Below are 21,301 nucleotides of genomic sequence, written 5' to 3' on the forward strand. Positions count from 1 at the left end.
CCCCAAGAAAACAGAGTGTAGTCCAAGTACCTGTGGGAGAAGTGTGGTTCCCCTGGTTCTGGAGATGTTACCATGGAAATGCTTTATGGTTTTGTGTGTGTGTATCTCTGGGACTCATGTTCCCTAAGCTTCCCAAAACAACTATTGATCTCTCTGATGTATCAATGAGATGTCAAGAGAACACTACTATCCCGAAACTCCAACACCTTCCGTGAGATATAAACAGGAGGAAAATCTATAAACAGCTTGGCACCTGTTATTATAACCCAACAAGTTTCCTCCCAGAGTCCATGATACATTGTAGAGCACTTTATGCTGCATCCACCATTGCTCTGTGAACCAGAGATCAGACCGTCGTTATGAAATAGATGAGTATGTCTTATCAACTTTGCCTGTGTTATATCCGGAATATGGAAGGCACGGGGCTGAAGTCAAACCGGACTTCTGTCAAATACCAGAAATAGGTGCGAATAACAAACCACCTTTGCTAAGAAGAGTAACCAATGCTCACAGTGACCACTTTCTATGACCCAGTTACTGTTCTGAATACAACTATTAACACATTTTATCTTTTTTTAAGAGTAAAAAAAATTAATGTGTATTTATTCTTTGAGACAGAGAGAGAGATGGAATGTGAGTGGGGGAGGGGCAGAGAGAGAGGGAAACACAGAACGTGAAGCAGGCTCCAGGCTCAGAGCTGTCAGCACAGAGCCCGACACCGGGCTTGAACTCATGAATGGTGAGATCATGACCTGAGCCAAGATCGGATGCTTAATTCACTGAGCCACCCAGGTGCCCCCTTATTTATGTATTTTAAGTGAATTATATTATGTAAGAGAAATCACACTTTTTGCTGCTATTTAAAATTATGATGCAATATTTTATATTCAATATTAAATTATTTTCAGAATTGAGAGGCACACAACCAAAAATTTCAGAGGCTAATATGTCATGTTCTATATAGAAGCAACAGAATCTATCATAAAGAGTCTGAAATGTGGCAACTTGAAATGAAAGAAAACACAAGATTGTCCGCTAGAGTTTCGTAGAAGGTATGTCTGGAGTCTTAACCGATTGCTTTCGTTTCTGTCAACAATTGCTTTTACAACTTTGGCCGGGTCACTTACGTGTTACGAGCTTTGGTTTCCTCAGAGTAAGAGCGAAATGGTTGGTGTTACTTTTACCCCAAAATGATCGTCCTTTGTCCAAGCAGAACAGAAGTAAAATAAGAGTCTCTCTAAAGAGGAATTACCCTTTTTTGATTCAAAGTAAAGAATTCCTAATTCAATATAAATATTTCAAAAATAATTCAATGTAAATAATTTCCTAAATTTTGAGGAAAATTAGGATTGTATAAGTGCATGTAAATTGTATTAATTTATGAATAATGAGTTAATTTATTGTATAAGTGTATAAGTGAGTAAAGGAGAAAAGGCTTAACTAGAGATTGATCCAGAATGGGCTTATGGAAAGAAAGGTGCCAAAATTCCACCCAATGCAAAACGCATTTTTGAAGCGTAATTCGTGGATATTGACTGAAATAGCAAAGTTTCAGGTATGAAGACATCAGCAACAATAAAACATGGCCTTGAAGAAATGTATGTAACTAATTAGAGCTGGATACTATTGGAAAGGAAGACTCAACTGGAAAATTGAAGAATGCTTCCCAACCTGTAATATATGTAATCCGTTATAATTCCCTAAAGTTTGAAATATTTTCCTACAGCTGTGTAAAATATTGGTTAAAGAGGACTGACTATCCTTTCACCTCATGTTGTACACTAAAAGGCTCACTAAAATGTATTGAGTGTCTTGAAAAAAAAAAGGACCAAAGGAAAGTGAAAGATAAATTTGTGGATATGCAGAGAAACCGAAGTCAATAGAAGAGAAATGCATTCCCTCCTCAGACATCCATTTCTAAAACACTGTTTCTTAGATTGTATCTTTCCATGAAAATGGTTATTTAAGTGATTCCTTATTTTATGATGTATATAAATAGAACATTTTAATAATGATCATAAGTTCAAAATAATATGCACATTTTAAGTAACTTTCCTGAGCCCATATAAAATAGTTCTCCTTTACTAGAACAGCAGAAATGTATTACTTTTCATTATATTAATAACTTGTTTGCAATTTTAACTGTCCTTATTGAGTAAAGAGAAAGAGAAGCAGGTATAAGGCATTCAAGCAACATGACTTATTAATATTACAGAGGCTTAGTATGTTGAATTTGCCAGATAAAATAAATAGGACTTGGTGCTAATCACTATCTGACTTTATTTTATTTTTGAATAGTTATGGAAGCAATTGGTTTTGAGCAGTTTTTTAATGTTTATTTTATTTTTGAGAGACAGAGAGAGAAAGCATGCCAGGGAGGGGAAGAGAGAGACAGGGGGACAGAGGATTCAAAGTGGGCTCCACACTGAGACCAGAGAGCCTGATGTAAGGGCTCCAACTCATGAACCCTGAGATCAGGACCTGAGACAAAGTCAGGAGCTTAACCGACTGAGCCACCAGGAGACCCTGAGCACTTTTTCTTAAGGTGGGAGTTCAGTTGAGAAGGATTCAGAGATTATGTTCATGTTCAGAAAAAAAAAATGATAAAGGATTGATAATGTTTGTGATGTCTTCATAGGCAGAATGTTACTATGAAACACAGGTTGGGCAGACACTCATTATGCTTATTCTTTGCATAAGATTTTCTGAAATCCAGGGGCACTTGGGTAGCTCAGCTGGGTGAGCCATGCTGATCTTGATTTCAGCTCAGGTCATGATCCAAGGGTTGTAGGATTGACCCCACATCAGGCTCTATGATGAGCATGGAGATTGCTTAAGATTCTCTGTCTCTGTCTCTCTCTACCCCTCTCTCCCACTCATTTCCTCTATCTAACTCTCTTTCTCAAAAAAATTTAAAAAATTAAAGAGATTTCCTGAAATCCAGTCTAACATCTTTAAAAGCCTTTGACAGATGCCATCATAACTTATCACACTGCCACAATGGAGCTCCTTTGAAACACATTCAGGATATAGACAATGTCTTATTAAATTCCCACTCATGCCAAGTAACCTAGACACACAACACACACAACACACACACACACACACACACACACACATGTTATATAGTAATCACTCAATAAAATATTTTTTAGATTACTGATTCAGTATTACATTCTGACCTCATGATTTTGTGATGCTTTGCTCTTCTGAATGAAACTCATACCTGTTGTCTCCTGAAACTGTGCAATTTGTTATCCAAAGCCAAGTTCAGGTGATACCTATTTTTTGCAGTCATTACTCTAAAGTCCCTAAATGGACTTGAACTTTTCTTCCTTTCAAAAACTCTATGATACTTTTTATTTCCCACCTTATACAGTGGCCACTTTCTTCCCTGTCTTACTGTCGACACTGGACTGTGCATTCCTTGGAGATGAAGACTATGTTTTATTTTAATTGCTAGTTGTACTTTTGGAGGTATATTTATGTGTTTATTGAGGCCTAGTCTACTTGAGGTATGTTATAACAAAGGGGAATAAAATTAATGTTTACTGAGATTATACAAGGTATTCCACATGATACCTAAATTAAGTTTTAGTCTTCACAATCAGATTAGGAGCTAGTTTATATTACCTCAATTTTTTGGATTAAAAACCAAAGGTCAGAAGGGCTTCGGATTTTTTTTTCCAGTGAGCAAAAGATAACATCAAGGTAAGTCTCTTGGATCAAAATCCACATCCAATCCATTGTACATCAACTCTTCATTATATTTAAATGTATCTTACAATCAACAATTATGAGCCCACTTGATTTACATTTCAAGGACAATATACTGCAATAATATGCTCAAAAAGAAAAGACTTTAGTTATCTTGCTGACTGTATCCTTGACGTCCTTATTTCTCAGACTGTAGATCAAGGGATTCAGCATAGGGATCACCACTGTGTAAAACACAGACGCCACTTTCACTGTGTTCCTCGAGTTTTTGGAGTTAGGAACACAGTAGAGGAAGACAATGGTCCCATAGAAGATGGTGATGGCTGTCAGGTGGGAGGCACAGGTGGAGAAGGCTTTGCGACGACCACTGGCTGAACGCATCTTGAGGATGGTGACAAGGATAAACACATAAGACATGAGAATGATAAGCAGTGTGCTGACCACGCTGAAGATGGCAAAAATGAAAAGCAGCAACTGATTGATGTAAATATCAGAGCAAGACAGGGACAGCAATGCAGAGAACTCACAGAAGAAGTGATTGATTGTGTTGAAACCCTGGAAAGATAACCTGATAGCAGAACATGTGAGTATCAGGGAACATGCTACTCCCCATGCGTATGATCCGACCACCAGCATGGCACAGAGTTTCTGGGACATGGCCGCAGTGTAGAGCAGAGGGTTGCAGATGGCCACAAAGCGGTCATAGGCCATCACAGCCAATAAAAAGGATTCAGCTACCACAAAGGTACAAAAGAAAAAATATTGTACTATACATCCTGGAAATGAAATGGTCCTGTCTTCTACAACTAGGTTTGCCAGGGTCTTGGGAACAATGGTGGAGGAAGAGCAGAAATCCACAAATGAGAGGTGGCTGAGGAAAAAGTACATGGGGGTGTGCAGTTTGGAGCTAATCTTGATTATAACTATCATCCCAATATTTCCTACAACAGTGACACTGTAGATGGCCAAAAAAATCAAGAAGAGAGGGACTTGCAGTTCTGGGTAATCTGAGAAGCCCAAGAGAGTGAACACAGCCCCAGTTTTATTTCTTTCTGAAAGTAACATGATGGTTTCTGTTTGTCAGAGTCTGAATCGGTCCTGAAAATAAAAATAGTAAGGGAGTGAGCATCTAAGAAGCTTCCTAACTACCCCTTGCCAAGACTGGAAGATGAAGCAAAATATCTTTTCATAATTTCTCTATGTATTTTTATGTAAGATATGCTAAATGTCTAATATTTGAAAATACAAAGTCATTTTTGAAATGTTCGTTAAGTTTAAAAGCAATACAATTACTGAATTAAAAATTTTTAAGTTCTCGGGATGCCTGACTGACTCAGCCAGTAGAGCATGTGACTCTTGGTCTTGGCATTGTAAGCTCGAACCCCATGTTGGGTGTAGAGATTACATAAAAATAAAATCTTTAAAAGTTGTTTAAATTATTAACTGTAATTTTAATATTTACATATAAAAGTATGAGATAAAGGGATTTATGGTTATTTTAAATCAAATATTAGCATAACCCTTTCAGCCCTCCTTGCACATTATAAGTGCATAAAAGATACACCTAATGGGGCACCTGGGTGGCGCAGTCGGTTAAGCTCCGACTTCAGCCAGGTCACGATCTCGCGGTCCGTGAGTTCGAGCCCCGCGTCAGGCTCTGGGCTGATGGCTCAGAGCCTGGAGCCTGTTTCCGATTCTGTGTCTCCCTCTCTCTCTGCCCCTCCCCCGTTCATGCTCTGTCTCTCTCTGTCCCAAAAATAAATAAACGTTGAAAAAAAAATTAAAAAAAAAAAAAAGATACACCTAATATAATATAATGACTGATTATGTCAGCCCTATAAGCAGTACAAACATGAGAAATTTCCAAATAAATTAATTTTTACATCACAGGTTTACACTGTGACATTAAACATAAACACCTTTAACATTTTATATTTTTGGCTTTATTATTCATTTCATACAACACATTAATCTTTTTCTTTCTGACTCAGTGAATCTGATATCAAAATAAACCTTAATTCAATTTTCAGAGTATTCTCCTCAACTAATGGGCTCCAAATTGTCAATCTGACCTCATTACTTGATAAATAATTAGATTAGATGCTAAAGATAATCATGTCTACTTCCTTGTTCTAGAGGTGACAAAACTTCTGGAGACACCTTGACTTTCCCAATGACATGCCAATAATGACCAATCTACATACCTGCGACTAGAGCCTTGATCAGAATCCCAACCATATGTCCATTCCTCCACACCAGACTCTGACCCCTGTTCTAGGTCTAGATACCAAGATATTTCTTTTATTGATGATCATACTTGTAATTTGTGACAAGCCAGAGTCTCTGGACCTATAGGAAATAGTCTACTGACAATGTACAGACCAAAGAGCTGCACTAGAAATCAGCATCATGATGAAATAAGAACAAGAATTAGGGAAATTTTCTCTCCCAGAAATAACTAAAGTAGTAATAAGTGACTTAGAAACTTTCCTTGCCTAGGAATCTCTCTCTTTCTCTCTCTTTTCTCACCTCTCCTCTCCCTTCAAGACATGCAGGATATTCATTCTGTCCATATAGTATCTGTGAAGGAGAAGGATTTTTTAAACACTCGAGGTAGTAATACACTATGAAGGCATTTTAGAAGAAAATAGTAATACAAAAGTATCATTGTACTTCTCCAGTTGGTGCCCAACACCTCTAAGATCTTACCATAGCAGAAAACTCTTAATCCTCTCAATGGTAAGGTTATCTTTGGTCCCACAACCCAAGAAATAGTTTCAGATGGCCCATCAATAAAGATATCAGATTATATTCAAGACTGAGAGCTTAAAGGACCTCTCTGTCCCTATAGTCATACATCTGAGTATTAAAGACAACCTCAAAAGACATCCATCATGAAGCTAGATGTTCCCATTATCACACTTCTTGCTTAATATAATATTTAACTTACTAAGGCTTTTCAGGTTTTATTTTAAATGAATGTTATATTCAACATGATGATTCTTGCATCCCAAATACTATTATTAAATTGTTGGTAAAATCTTTCTCTACCATTGAGTCCAAGAAATATAACAGCTGAAATCTTCTTACCTTTGTTTTCCTTATTTTGTTCTAATTTTTCTCTAATTTTTTTCTGCTTTATCATCTTAATTAAAGCTGGTCCCTTTTAATTTTTTTCACTAGAGAGTCTATTCAATCTCTGCTAGTTTCATTTTACTTAAATCTTCTCTATCTTACCTTGACTATTTCTCCCATAACTTACAGAAACAGAACAATGCACATTCCTGAAGTTCTCAGACCTCTTCTATCCTCCCACCCAGGGTAGCCCTTGTTCATCTGAACCAGTCCCTCTAAGACAAAACCGTGTAGCATAAATGCACTTTCTCTTCCTTGTGTGTTCCAGATATGTTACTTCTGCAGTGACTAAATAATTCTCAAGAACTGTCTAACTTTCCCCTACCGTGCTGCTTCCCAGATACCCTACATTGAAACTAATATCAATCGGTCTCTAGAATCTGAAAACAAACCTGCTAATGGCAAAGGTAAGGCCACTCTTGGTTGGGACTGATGGATATATTCTTATATCTATAGTACAACCTTTGGGACATGAACCCAAGAGATTATGTCTTGCCCCATTCCCTTGAGGTCATGAAATAAACAATTAAAATTAATCATTTTTCTCTGATGTAATGCTTGAAACCCTGGAGCAGCATTAGGAAAATTTTATACAAAAATTTATATAAATGTATTTTAGATTTTATTAATTTAGTCTGGAAGAAAAGGAGAGAGAGAGTGTGGGAGGGGCAGAGACAGAGAGAGAATACCAAGCAGGCTCCACACTGTCAGCACAGAGCCCAGTGTGGGGCTTGAACTCATGAACCATGAAATCATGACCTGTGCCAAAACCAAGAGTCAGACACTTAGCCAACTGAGCCATCCAGGTGCCCCCAAAATGTTCTATTTTAAAATCACTTCTCCAACCCCTGATTAGTCCCATATATACCTACAACCATTATAAAAGTTATGGAATTATAAAAACCATCCTTATCAACTATTGAGTGGCTACCATATAGCAGGCGTAACTGTCTTCCTCCCTGCCATCCACTCTGACCCTGTTGGAGAAGGGTGAAGATCCCTCCTTTAGGTCATCATGATTCACTGAGAGTTAAAGCATAAATATTTAAAAAGTTAAATATCAAGTTGGGAAAATAGTCCCTTTGAAACCTTGTCCTATTCTATTACTCTTAACCTCCTCTGCTTCTTCTATCTAGTCTGACCTCTTTGTTTTTGTGTTTTGCTTTATGTTTTCCAAAAAATATTACTGACTCTTTCTTTATGGTCTTTTTCCTCATGTTTCCTGCACACTGTAATGCTTTCCCTTAAGTTTTTGTTCAAATGCAGCTTTTCAGTGATACCCTCCAAAACATACTGTTTTACCACTGGAGCTACTCTACTACCAAATATAGTGTTTAAAGTACTTCACATGTTTCAAATATATTTACTTTATTTATTTATTTTGAGAGAGAGAGTGTGTGCGTGTGAGTGGGGGGAGGGGCAGAGAGAGAGAGAGAGAGAGAGAGAGGGAGAAACCCAAGCAGGCTCTACACCATCAGCCCAGAGTCCCAGGCAGGGCTTGAGCTCACGAATCTTGAGATCATGAGCTGAGCCAAAGTCAAGAGTTGGACGCTTACCAACTGAGACTTCCAGGAGCCCCTCAAATATATAGTTTAATCCTTACTTATTTCTTTATTTGTACATTGCTTGTTTTCTTCTGCTAAGATAAAAGTTCCAGGAAAGCAGAGATCATTCATTGCTTTGTTCACTAATATATCCCAAGCTCCTAGATGAATGAGTAGCATAAAGTCAGTGCACCATGAGTCTTCATCGAACAGTAAATATGGCCTTCCAAGGGAACTGGGAAGAGAGCCAAACTACCAGAACCACGAGGAATTTCAGTGCAGAGAGGAGATAGTTCACAAAGGATGATAAGGATGTTTTAAAAGTGGTTCTTGAAACTGCAGTCACAATAAACAAAATACAAACAAACCAAAAAAAAAAAAAAAATGTCCACTCCTCTGAACTCCCTTTTTTTAAAAATTTTTTTCCTTAACGTTTATTTATTATTGAGAGACAGAGAGAGACAGAGCATGAGCATGGGAAGGGCAGAGAGAGGAGGAGACACAGAATCTGAAGCAGACTCCAGGCTCTGAGCTGTCAACACAGAGCCTGACATGGGGCTCGAACTCACAAACTGCGAGATCATGACCTGAGCTGAAGCTGGACACTCAACCAAGTGAGCCACCCGGGCACCCCTGAACTTCCTGTCTTTATCACCTTTATTATAACAGAAATCTTGACCTTTTATTTTCTCTTCTTTTCTTTTCTTTTGTTTTCTTTTCTTTCTTTATTTTTTTTTTTTTTGACATTTTCAAGATCAGGAGCAGCATGGTGAAATTACCAGCAAATGGAAAATATCTCAAGTATTCTCCTTTAGAAAAATTTACACGTAGTTATTCTAAAGTTTTATCATGTTGAACCATTTGGAAAATATTTTTGCATAACAATTGCAAAGCTACACTACTGATATAAGAATAACACAGATATGGTCTCATAAAAGGTGTATTTAAATTATCCATAAAAGATATTATATGGCTTAATTAGATAAGCAAGTGGAAAACAAAACAGCATGCAGAGTCCCCAAGTTTTATTTCCTTACTTTACTTTTCCATTCACACCCACCCAAATCCAGCCCGTCATTAAAGTCTCTGATGAGAGACTAGACTCTGAGTCTAGTTAAGAAAATAGTTTTTCAAAAGGTAATCTAGATCCCAACACTTTCTTGAGTGCTTCCTTCACATCCTTGTTCCGGAGGCTATAGATGAGGGGGTTGAGCATGGGAATCACTACAGTGTAGAACACCGTGGCCACCTTGTCAGTATCCACACTGTTGCCAGAACTGGGCCGGCAGTAAGTGAAAAGGATTGTTCCATGGAAGACAAGGATGGCGGTGAGGTGGGAGGCACAGGTGGAAAAGGCTTTGTGCCTTCCCTTAGCAGAGTGCATCCTCAGGATGGTGATGAGAATTAGCAAGTAGGAGGTGAGGATGATCACGATGGTGGTGATCTCATTGAAGGTGGCCACGATGTACAGCAGCAGTTCATTCATAGTGACATCAGAGCAAGCAAGGGATAAGAGAGGGGGCAGATCGCAGAAGAAGTGGTCAATCACATTTGATGTGTAGGATGGGATCTCCAGAGCTAAACACAAGTGGATCAGAGAACACACCATCCCACACAGGTAGCAACAAGACACCAGCTCCACACAGAGATTCCGAGACATGGTGACCGTGTACAACAGTGGGTTGCAGATGGCCACGAAGCGGTCATAGGCCATCACAGCCAAAAGGAAGACCTCAGTGATTGCATAGGCACAAAAGAAATAGAATTGCACCATGCATCCCAGGAAGGAGATGGCTTTGCCCTTGTTTAAGATACTGGACAGCACATTTGGGACGATGACAGTGGAGTAGCAAAAGTCCACAAAGGACAAGTGGCTGAGGAAAAAGTACATGGGAGTGTGAAGGTGAGAGCTGACCTGAATCACTGCCATCATGCCCAGGTTGCCCAGCACCGTGACTCCATAGATGAGAAGGAACACAGAGAAGAGGGCGACTCTCAACTCAGGGGCTTCTGCGAATCCGAGGAGAATGAACTCGGTCACACTGGAGCAGTTTCCCGTGCCCATTCCTGCCAGGTGTTGGACTTAGGAAAACAAATGATAAATATTGTCTTTCTTCTAAAAAGGGAGGAAAAAGCAGGCTAACATTAATTTCAGAAAAATATAACATTGATATCAAACAATGTATCTATAAGATATAACAGAAACACAGCGGTCAAGTAATTCAAAAGGTTAAAAGTCTCAGTGGATCCCACTGACCAAAGTTGACTTAGGCATCAGCAGAAACCTTGAATGATTCCAACCCTTATCTATCACTTTATCTATGATTAAGTTCAGTTTCTGGGTGGAATTTAAGATAGATTCAATGATATATTTCAAAGCCATACAGACACTAGCATGTGTTCTCTGAAGAAACTTAATAAGCTCTGTCCAGGAGAGTAACACCTACTCTGATTCTCCAAACACTCTTTCGTTTTTTATTTTTACGTGACTCTATCAGGAACATAAATTTGAAACAAAGTTTTCTCATATTCTATTTTGGAAAAGTGTGATAGAATTTTTGATGTTTGTGGCTCACAAAAACTCGTTAAAATCTGATTATGAAACAAGAGATTTAAAATATACATTGAAAGTGAGAATTGTGCCTATCAAATCAACTATGTGGTTAATTGATTTACTAGCTTAATCAATTATAATAATAACGATCTATGCTAATAAAGATTCAGAGAGATAGATCTCTTGAATACCTTTTTCTGGAAAGTAATGAAGGGGCATATATCCAAGTTTTGACCCTGACAACAATAAAAGCTATCTGATATTTTTTTGATAGATTTTATTCCTCATAAGCTATTAAAAGATATTTAGTTACATTGATAAAGTTGTGAAAAATCATGTCCAAAACTGTATTGCGTTACTGTTTATAATATTTACCATAAAAAATATTTTCAGAAGTGGAGCAAGTGTTAAACCTTGGGGTGTCATATCTAGGACAGAAAATTATCATGCTATGTAAAATCCCATTTATGAGGTGTTTTTTTTTTAAATAAAAAGGATACTGAATAGTACACTCAGCATATACATATAGACGCAAATGAAGATGCACCCATAGAGATATGAATACACATGATAGAGATTGTTTAAGTAGTTGGTTGCAAAAATGATTACATTGTATTCTCTATATAAGGGAGATCTACCACTGAGGCCTTTCCTAAAGGAAAAGGCAAATAAAAATTGAGGGATTCCATTCTCTGCTCCCACTTCTCGACAGCACAAGGACTAGACTCATGACTTCTACACTTATGCGTAATGAAAATTGAGTGAAGAGGTTCTGGAATGGAAGCATATCTTGGTATCTTCTCGGTCTCTTGAGCGAACCTTAAAGACATGGAAACATATCACTTCCCTTAAGTCACGGTTTTTCATTACTTGACCAAGAACAAAAACAAAACAAAGCAAAATACCTGACCTACTTGCCTACTTCTCAAAGAGGATATTCAACCTGGCAAATGTTTTGCTTCATAATCTCCTAGGCTGATAATAAGAAACCATTTCATAACAAACCCAAAACAAATCCAAAAGAATTCCTCTCTTTTTCTGACCACAGAGAGTTCATAAGTCCTGACTCTCGATAACCATCTGGCAGGAACAGAAATGCAAACCTCAGCATTAATATGAAAACTAAGGACGCTCTCAATGGTCATACATGTTAGATGCTGTGATAGAGATCGGTCTGAAAAATGGGTGGTAAGAGATGAGAGAGAGAGAGAGAGAGAGAGAGAGGTACCATTTGTTTATTTAGCATTCTTTTACACACATCCATGTTTTATGTTACAGAGAAAACGGTTGCAAATTCACCATTAATTGTTTCTGAATACCAAAACACAAAAGCACTCTAAACAGTAACTGCACAGAAATATGGGTCCTGTTAAAACATTCTCCAATTAGAAGAGAGTTGAGTTCAATATATCTTTAAAATAATTGTTTACAGACAAAATATATTCATTTCTATTTTCAAGTAACCAAAACCTAGTTCTTGCTAACAAACCTGAGTGACCTACGTTTTGTCCCTGGTGCTGAAGATATAAGATGTATATAGTAGGCAGACACTTACTTGTACTGTAATTTAAGCTCCTGGGGAATGGGCCCATTAAGCTCCAAAACAATTACTAATCTCTATGGTATAATAAAATATATAAAAATTAAACCAAGGTGATGTATGATATAACACAACTAATAGTTCATCTCTATGGAATATCATCAGGAAATTTATTTTTTAAATTATCCCAAATTGGGAAACAATGGTTTAAAACCACATATGCCTCCTCCCAGAATTTGTGGTGCTACATGATAGAGGTTACATTAAGTGTCGTATGTGTGGGACACAGCTCATATTGCCATAATGACATGCCATGCATATCTCTTAGAAGTTCTTCCTTTCTTATAACATTACAACATCCCCTAGATTCCCGTAGGGCACGGGGACTACAGCTGCATCAAAATTCCTTTAAATAACAAAAAAATAATGACTCCAGTGGTCAGAAAACCATATAATAACTCACACTTGCTATGTGTTGGAACCCATTCTAACTATTATACAAATATTCACTTACTTTAGCTTCCTAGTAACCAGCCAGGAGAGCAATTCCAGTTTTTATGCTTATCTTACAGGCGGTTGAAACTTGGACACATTCAAAATAAATGATCAATGAAAGAAATTGAGGCCCATCTGGTTTTCCACCCATATGAATGCATGGAAAAAATAAATAAATCCAGAGAGATTTCTGAGACTGAATTTTTTTTTCTAATGCATGTGCAATAGTGGACGTCATCAAATGGGACCCCTCAGATATCTTTCCCAGATGTGTTCTTCTGACTTTAAAAGATCAATCTAAGCCACAGTTTTCCATTCGTCTCTGTGTATCACTGGCTGTGCACATAAATTTGTAAAGGTATATGTGGTAAAATGTAATTTCAAGGAAATAAATTGGTATTGTCTCAACTACCATATAATATGATTATATTATATAAAATTGATGTGCCAGAGACGGCACCCAAGGCTGAGGAGACATTCCATCCGGTTCCCCATCTCCATCATTCTATGTAAGTGATATATTACATTGTTTTTCATATGTTAAACCAACTTCGCATTTCTGAGATAAATCTCCCTTGGCGTGGCTCATAAGCCTTTTATATGTTTTAGTGCATCTATTTTATCTTATTATTGGATACAAGGATTTGTTGAGAATTCTTGGGTTTGTATCCATGAGGGATTTTGGTTTCTGTTTTCCTCTGTGTCTTGTCTTTGTTTGGCTTTGGTATCAGGGTAATACTGATATAACTGCATGAATTGGAAAAAGGATCACGGTCTCCATCTCCTAAATAGTGTAACTCACAATTGGTACCGTTGCTTATGTAGTTATTTAGTAAAAGTAACTGGTGAAGCCATCTGTGTAACAACCAGTGTTATTGCCTACATAGATATTTAGTAACAGTAATTGTCTGGATATTGATGGAAGGAGTGTGAGAATATTTTCACTACAAATTGAATTTATTGTCACATATCTATTCAGATTTTCTACTTCTTTGTCAGCTTGGGAAAATTTATCTTTTTCAAATCTGTCTGTATCATCTAAGTTGACTAAATTGTTGGCATAAAATTTTTGCAAGATTACTATCCTTACTAATTGTACTAATTTGTTTCTGGTTTCCTTTTCTCCTAGTAATTCTAGCTAAAATTTTGTCAATGGTAGTAATCTTTTCACAGTGCAAACTCAATGATCTCTACTTTAATTTTTCTACTTTATTGACTGATAATCTGGTCTTTATTATAACCTTCCTTGTTCTTTTTTCTTTTTCTTTTCTTTTTTTTTTTTTTTTTTGATTCTTAATGTGGAAGCTAACATTCTAATTTTGAGAGTTTTCTTCATTTCTAACACAGTTATTTAAAGACATATATTTCCCTCTAAACACTTAGAAGCATCTATTAAATTTCATAGGTTAGTTTTCATTTTCATCATTGACTCCAATAAAGAACAATATAACATTTCTGCTACTTTTCTACAAGCGTTCCAGGTAAGTTCAAATCAAGTGACAAGGTGTAAAAGAAGGCAGTTTCATATACGTGAATATATGCAAATATATAAGATAGTTTGGGTCATAATTATATAGTTCTATTTCTGAAATAAGTTGACTTTAATTAATTACTGTAAGTTTAAGATCACAGAACCATTCCAAATTATTTCATGAACCAATATATGGTTATTATCTAGTGTTTATTTTACCCTCAACAAACACAGCTATTATTTTTTCTCATAATAATTTTCTGGACTAATTTGGGATTTACCAATGACAAAGAGTACCAAACAAAGGATACGTAAGTAATTCAAGCAAAATTAATGACAGAAGAAAGATAAATATGATGTCATAAGATTTTTGAAAATTAGACACCTTTATGAGGCCATCTTATAATAAATGTTACTACTACCAGAGAAAAGCTAATCTTTCCTAATAGACACAATTATCTAGGTTTGATTAATTACTTGTTAAGATTATAATTTACAAATGACAATTTAAAACAACATTTAAGGAAAATAAATGTTTAGGGAGCCTAAAACATAGAATGTGAATAAATTTGTTTCGTTTTTGTTCTCACTATTCTAGGAAACACGCTAGTATTTCTAAACTTCTTGTAATATTTGCACCCTCCACACGGGAGCTCTTTTTGAAGGAATTGAGAATAATAAGTGTATCTTATGCAAATTCTCATTCCTTCCAGCACCTAACAAGACACCTTGAATGCATATGACATAAAACAGTAGCTCACAATAGTGCTGAATCATTGGCTTTATTATTCATGCTCACCTCTCGAATGTTGTTCCTGTTCTTTACTCCTGAATACACCTTGTGTCTTTCTCTTCTGTGTCTTTTCAAAACCTGCCCATCCTTCAAGGTCAAGCAAAGGATGCACGCAATTATGAAATAGTCTCTTTGATATCCACATATGATTTTGACATGTCTCCTGACCAAACATTATGATATTTACTAATACTACTGGCTTTTGAGGTTTTTGAAAAGAAGACTATGTATTTCTCTCCTGTCATCTATTTCATTGAATTTAAACTACAAAAGTGGCTGTGTATTTAACACCTGCAACCTATCGCTTAGCAGTGAAGAGAAGAGAATACAACTAGCATGTATTTCACATATACAAATGCCAGATATGTTGTCTACATTTTATTTTTTTTCACATTCCACTCCATGAGTTACATCACATTATATCATTTTTGTAGATAAAGACTGGTTCAGATAAACCAACCGGCCGATTTTACATTATCAGAGCCAGGTATGATTTCTCAGACCTAAAATTCGTATTCTTCCCATTGTAAGTATTCTATCTTTTGGAAAATCTAAGTGATGTTTAAAAATGAGCTTGATTGACAGGTCCTTCAAAAATCACAGAAAGATGTTCTATAATAACAGAGGTAGTGTTTACCATTCGCTATGAAAAAAAAAGTGTTAATTATTTTCTGACTGTGTCTTTGATGTCCTTATTTCTCAGTCTATAGATGAGGGGTTTCAACACGAGGATCACCACCGTACATAACAGGTATCACTTTGTGTGCCTGGAGGTTTAGGAGGTAGGGCACAGACTAAGAGAAGAGAATGGTGCTGTAGAAAACGGTGATCCAGTCAAGTGTGAAGCTGACAGTTGAAGAGGATTTCCTGATGCTCACCTGCTGAATGTATCTGGAGAGGTGGCAAACACCATAAGATGGGAGGAGGAAGAGCTCTGTGCTCACCTCATTGTGAGAAGCAGCGAGAAACAACTGGCTGATGTAAGACTCAGAATAAGAAAGAGACATTAGTGAGGAGAACTCACAGAAGTGACTGATTGTGATGAACCACTAAAAGATACTTTGAAAGCAGAACATGTGAGTTTCAGGAAACATGCTACTCCCCATGCATATGATACAACCTGTAGTAGGGCACGGGGTTTCTGGGGCACAGCACCTGTGTAATGCAAAGTGTTGCAAATGGCCACGAAGCTGTCACACACTGTCATAGCAGAATTAATTCAGGAACCACAGGGATGTAACATAAAGTCCAGTATGCACCCTGAAAATGATTTTTTTCAGGTTTTTATTTAAATTCCACTTAGTTAACATACAGTGTAATACCAGTTCCAGATGTAGAATTCAGTGATTTATCACTTACATCCAACACCCAGTGCTCATCACAAGTGCCCTCCTTAGTACCCATCACACGTTTAATCCATTCCCCCACCCACCTCCCATCTGGCAACATTCAGTTTCTTCCCTATAGTTAAGAGACTATTCTATGGTTTAGCTCTCTTTTTTCCCCACTATGTTCATCTGCTTTGTTTCTTAAATTCCACATATGAGAGAAATTAATATGGTATTTGCCTTTAACTGACTTATTTCACTCAGCATAATCCTCTCTAATTCCATCCAGGTTGTTGCAAATGGCAAGATTTCACTCTTTTTGGTGGCTCAGTAATATTCCTCTCTCTCTCTCTCTCTAGATATAGATGATATAGATATAGATATAGATGATATAGATATAGATATAGATGATATAGATATAGATATAGATGATATAGATATAGATATAGATATAGATATAGATATAGATATAGATATAGATATAGATATATCACATCTTCTTTGTCCATTCATCAGTTAATTGACATTTAGGCTCTTCCCATATTTTGGCATGAAAATGAAATATTTATGTTTTCTACAAATAGCTTAGAATTCCAATTTTAAGTGACAGCATTTGATCCAAATGGAGAGTTATAATGGAGACAAAAATTGAGGAAACAAACAACAAAAATGTGACAAGTGACCTAAGTCAGAAATGCAGCTACCTGTAGTAAGGGTTATTCAATGATGGCAAGTTTGTGTGTGTGTGTGTGTGTGTGTGTGTGTGCGCGCGCGCATGTGACCAAAAGTATATATGTAATATTAGGACAATATAAGGGAAGGAGGAGAGAGAAAGAGAAAACTATTTATGTGCCAGGGATTATTCTAGGCTCTTTGCACATGACATGCAATTTAATTTTACTAACATCCATGTGAAATAATCAAGATTAACTCCACTTTTTCAGATGAGATACTATCTGAAGTTCCAAAAACACTGTACACTGAGACAAATAATAAGGAAAACAAAAAATAAGCAATAAATGTATCAAAAATAATAAAAAGATAAAAATGACATGTGTGCATGTAGAAATCTCACTCTATGTATCAACTGTTGGACAAAGATGTGTTCTTCATTGTAAAATAGCAGGAATTCAATTTTGAAAAGGAATGAATTTTCCATCATAGATACTGAAAGAGAGCATGATTCTCAAGAGTTCTTCATTAAGCTTATGAAGGTTATAGAGCAAACCAAACATGTCTTAAAAATCCATTACTCCTATCCATTTCAAAAATTATAGATTGAAGAAAAGAAAAGAAGTAGGCTTAAAATTTGAAATATACTCAGTCCTAACTTTGAGGCAAATGGAAGATTCATAAAGGTAAGTGAATCAAAAAGAATCGCTCTTAACTACCTACCCCCTGGCTCTACCCTCCACTCAAACACTACAACCACCCATTCACCGCTCAACCAGCCTGCCCTTTGGGAACTTGAGTCTCGCAAAGAAAATATTTTCTAGGAAAATATTTTGGAGCTCACCATTTTTCTGAGCGCTTCTTTCACATCCTTGTTCCTCAGGCTATAGATGAGGGGGTTGAGCATGGGAATCACTACAGTGTAGAACACCGTGGCCACCTTGTCAGTATCCACGCTGTTGCCAGAACTGGGCCGGCAGTAAGTGAAAAGGATTGTTCCGTGGAAGACAAGGATGGCGGTGAGGTGGGAGGCACAGGTGGAAAAGGCTTTGCGCCTTCCCTCGGCAGAGTGCATCCTCAGGATGGTGATGAGAATTAGCAAGTAGGAGGTGAGGATGATCGCGATGGTGGTGATCTCATTGAAGGTGGCCACAATGAACACCATGAGTTCATTCATAGTGACATCAGAGCAAGCAAGGGACAAGAGAGGGGGCAGATCGCAGAAGAAGTGGTCAATCACATTTGATGTGTAGGATGGGATCTCCAGAGCTAAACACAAGTGGATCAGAGAACACACCATCCCACACAGGTAGCAACAAGACACCAGCTCCACACAGAGATTCCGGGACATGGTGACCGTGTACAACAGTGGGTTGCAGATGGCCACGAAGCGGTCATAGGCCATGACCGCCAACAGGAAGACCTCACTTACCACACATGTACAAAACAAGTAGAATTGCACGGTGCACCCCAGGAAAGAAATGGCTTTGTCCTCGTTTAAGGTACTAGTTAGCATCTTTGGCACGATGACGGTGGAGTAGCAAAAATCCACAAAGGACAAGTGGCTGAGGAAAAAGTACATGGGAGTGTGAAGGTGACAGCTGACCTGAATCACTGCCATCATGCCCAGGTTGCCCAGCACCGTGACTCCATAGATGAGAAGGAACACAGAGAAGAGGACGACTCTCAACTCAGGGGCTTCTGCGAATCCGAGGAGAATGAACTCGGTCACACCGGAGCAGTTTCCCTTGCCCATGTTCCCATTTGATTGAGGTTGGAGAAAAATATTTATAGTTATCCTCCACTGTATGATCTCAGATTCATTTTTTGGCAGTCTCTTAAAAAAGAGACATGAAAACGCGTAAGATAAGTTTTTCCGCAAAGAATTAGGACATGGCTTTTGTGAAGTTTAGGAAAAGTGCAGGCATTGTGGAAAGATGCGTAAGGTCACACGTTGATTCACAGATCACACAAAAACATCCACATCCATCACGGTGTATATGATTCCTTAAGCGAGTCCTACACAATTTACAGCTTAGCACTGAATCACTAGAAAGACCTCAGACATAATTAGCCACATTGTGTTATGAAACTCACATCCCTTTTTCCTGGCAGACTGTTTAATGAGTACTGAATCTAGTGAGATCTCAGAAAATAATGTTTTGAAATACACCACGTCCTTCCCTGTTTTCCACTGAAATGATGAGAAGCATGTCAGTTGAAGACTGTTAACTCACAAGTGTTCATTTTTTATCCATATGTTTTTGATGGGGAAGTAGCTTTTATCCTCCACACTAGATTTTTTTTTCTATAAAGTAACATAGTGATTCTCCTAATCATGGTCTTTCTTATCTTTTTTTGTTCAGGGAGTTTGTACTTGGTCTCAAACTTCCTGCAACTCTGACTCTGAAGCCTTAACCTATTAGACAAATAAATTCAGTTTTAAATCTATTTGAAGAACGAATCAAAGATGTACATAGGGAAGTATTACCAAAAGTCTTCCTGCTGCATTGTAGCATTATTTATGAGAGTAAATTTCAGCAATAATATGTCCAGCAAGAGGGAAATGGTCAGGGGCACGTGGGTGGCTCAGTCGGTTAAGTGTTTGACTTCGGCTCAGGTTATGATCTCACAGTTTGTGAGTTGTAGCCCAGCATCTGCTTGTCTGTCTTCAGTGCAGGGTCTGCTTTGCATCCTCTGTCTCCTTCTCTCTACCCCTTCCCTGCTCACACATGCTGTCTCAAAAATAGATAAATATTAAAAAGATTTGAAAAACAAGAGGGAAATGGTGAAAGCTAGGGTACATATATATTATGGAAATCTATGCAACTATTTACAGGATGTTTTTGAAGGCCCTTTAATGGCCTGAAAAATCATTATGATAAAACGGTAAGTTAAATAACACTAAGCCAGAGTGTACATGTAAAATATTGTATATGCATACATAATTTGCTTTGCCTATTTAACCCTTACAAAACCCATGACAATAAATATTTTCTTCTAATCATTTGAAAAGAAATTAGAACCTGCTTTATGACGTGGAGTCCCCAGTGGATTATTCCTGGAGGAAACACGGTCTTCACTAAGATTCAAGCCACTAGGTATGTCCCCCTTTGGTCAAATGATTTCAAAAAGGTAAAAGATATGCGCGTTGAGAAATCCCAGTCTGAAAACAAATAGTTATTCTGATAACATGGTTCTCTCTCTTCAATGGTCAGTAAAAGTGAGGTGTCTTTTTCTGAGCCCAACATAGTACACAATGTTGAAAACCTTGCCTGTTTTCAAGTCTGAAGGTGAAAAATCAGGCTGTTGACTCTTTATAGAGAAGTGGTTCTGCAGCAGGAGATATTTTGATGCCTCTGGGACCTGTGGCTCTGTCCCAAGACGTTTTGGGTTCTCCCAATAGGAAGGGGTGCTAGTGACATCTAGCGGGTAGAGACCAGGGATTTTGCTGAACAGTGTATGCTGCACATGGCTGCCCCACCCCCGCCACCCCCCACACACATACCAAGAGCACACGCAAACACCCAAATATCATCTGACCCAGAAGGTCAATAGTACCAAGGATGAGAAACCTGCTATGGAAAGACATTTCTCATTTTGTGCACAGGATCAAAGTAATTCCTCTCCTCTCTGCCTCACAGGTGGTCCCCAAGTCTGTGTCTCTCCAGGAACAGTCCTGAGGGCCCCTTCCTGCAGCTCTCAGCATCAGAGAGACTCCAGGCTCCAGGCTCACTGTCAGGGGAACCTCCACGTGGTCTTTTCCAGGTTCCATGGATGGGGTCAGTGTGCGAGAGGAGGAAGGCGAGGAGAGACCATGCATTCTCCCCGATTTGCTTCCCACCCTTTTCCCTCTTACACTAGTAGCTGTTACAAGGTTGTTGGTCCTGCAGATTAAACAGTTAACGTTCCCCTTTGAGACTGTGTCTCAGGACACACAGGAGAAACGTTTTCATAAAGAAGCGATTGAAGCACGGCATTTCTTAAAACACTCTCTAATCAAGAAAGAGTGAAATGCGGACTTTAATGCAGACTTTTAAAAATATGTTTGA

At 37.8% G+C, this 21,301-nt stretch overlaps 3 protein-coding genes across 3 annotated transcripts; all 3 read right to left on the reverse strand.

The window, feature by feature from the left end:
* Window positions 1–3,846: 3,846 nt before the first annotated feature.
* LOC147576481 (olfactory receptor 5D18-like) lies at window positions 3,847–4,782 on the reverse strand. The gene has a single exon (XM_086679372.1). The coding sequence runs from the start codon at window positions 4,780–4,782 to the stop codon at window positions 3,847–3,849; it is 936 nt and encodes a 311-aa protein (XP_086535498.1).
* Window positions 4,783–9,510: 4,728 nt separating this feature from the next.
* LOC147576482 (olfactory receptor 5L1-like) lies at window positions 9,511–10,461 on the reverse strand. Its single transcript, XM_086679373.1, has one exon. The coding sequence runs from the start codon at window positions 10,459–10,461 to the stop codon at window positions 9,511–9,513; it is 951 nt and encodes a 316-aa protein (XP_086535499.1).
* A 7,608-nt stretch (window positions 10,462–18,069) lies between these two features.
* On the reverse strand, window positions 18,070–19,005 carry LOC147576483 (olfactory receptor 5L1-like). The gene has a single exon (XM_086679374.1). The coding sequence runs from the start codon at window positions 19,003–19,005 to the stop codon at window positions 18,070–18,072; it is 936 nt and encodes a 311-aa protein (XP_086535500.1).
* Between the last annotated feature and the right edge of the window lie 2,296 nt (window positions 19,006–21,301).

Source organism: Puma concolor, chromosome D1, assembly GCF_028749965.1.
Source record: "Puma concolor isolate L17-30 chromosome D1, mPumCon1.1.hap2, whole genome shotgun sequence".
NCBI classification, from domain to species: domain Eukaryota; kingdom Metazoa; phylum Chordata; class Mammalia; order Carnivora; family Felidae; genus Puma; species Puma concolor.

Coding starts and splice junctions, on each gene's coding strand:
- LOC147576481 (XM_086679372.1), bottom strand. CDS start 4,782: ATGTTACTTTCAGAAAGAAATAAAACTGGGGCTGTGTTCACTCTCTTG.
- LOC147576482 (XM_086679373.1), bottom strand. CDS start 10,461: ATGGGCACGGGAAACTGCTCCAGTGTGACCGAGTTCATTCTCCTCGGA.
- LOC147576483 (XM_086679374.1), bottom strand. CDS start 19,005: ATGGGCAAGGGAAACTGCTCCGGTGTGACCGAGTTCATTCTCCTCGGA.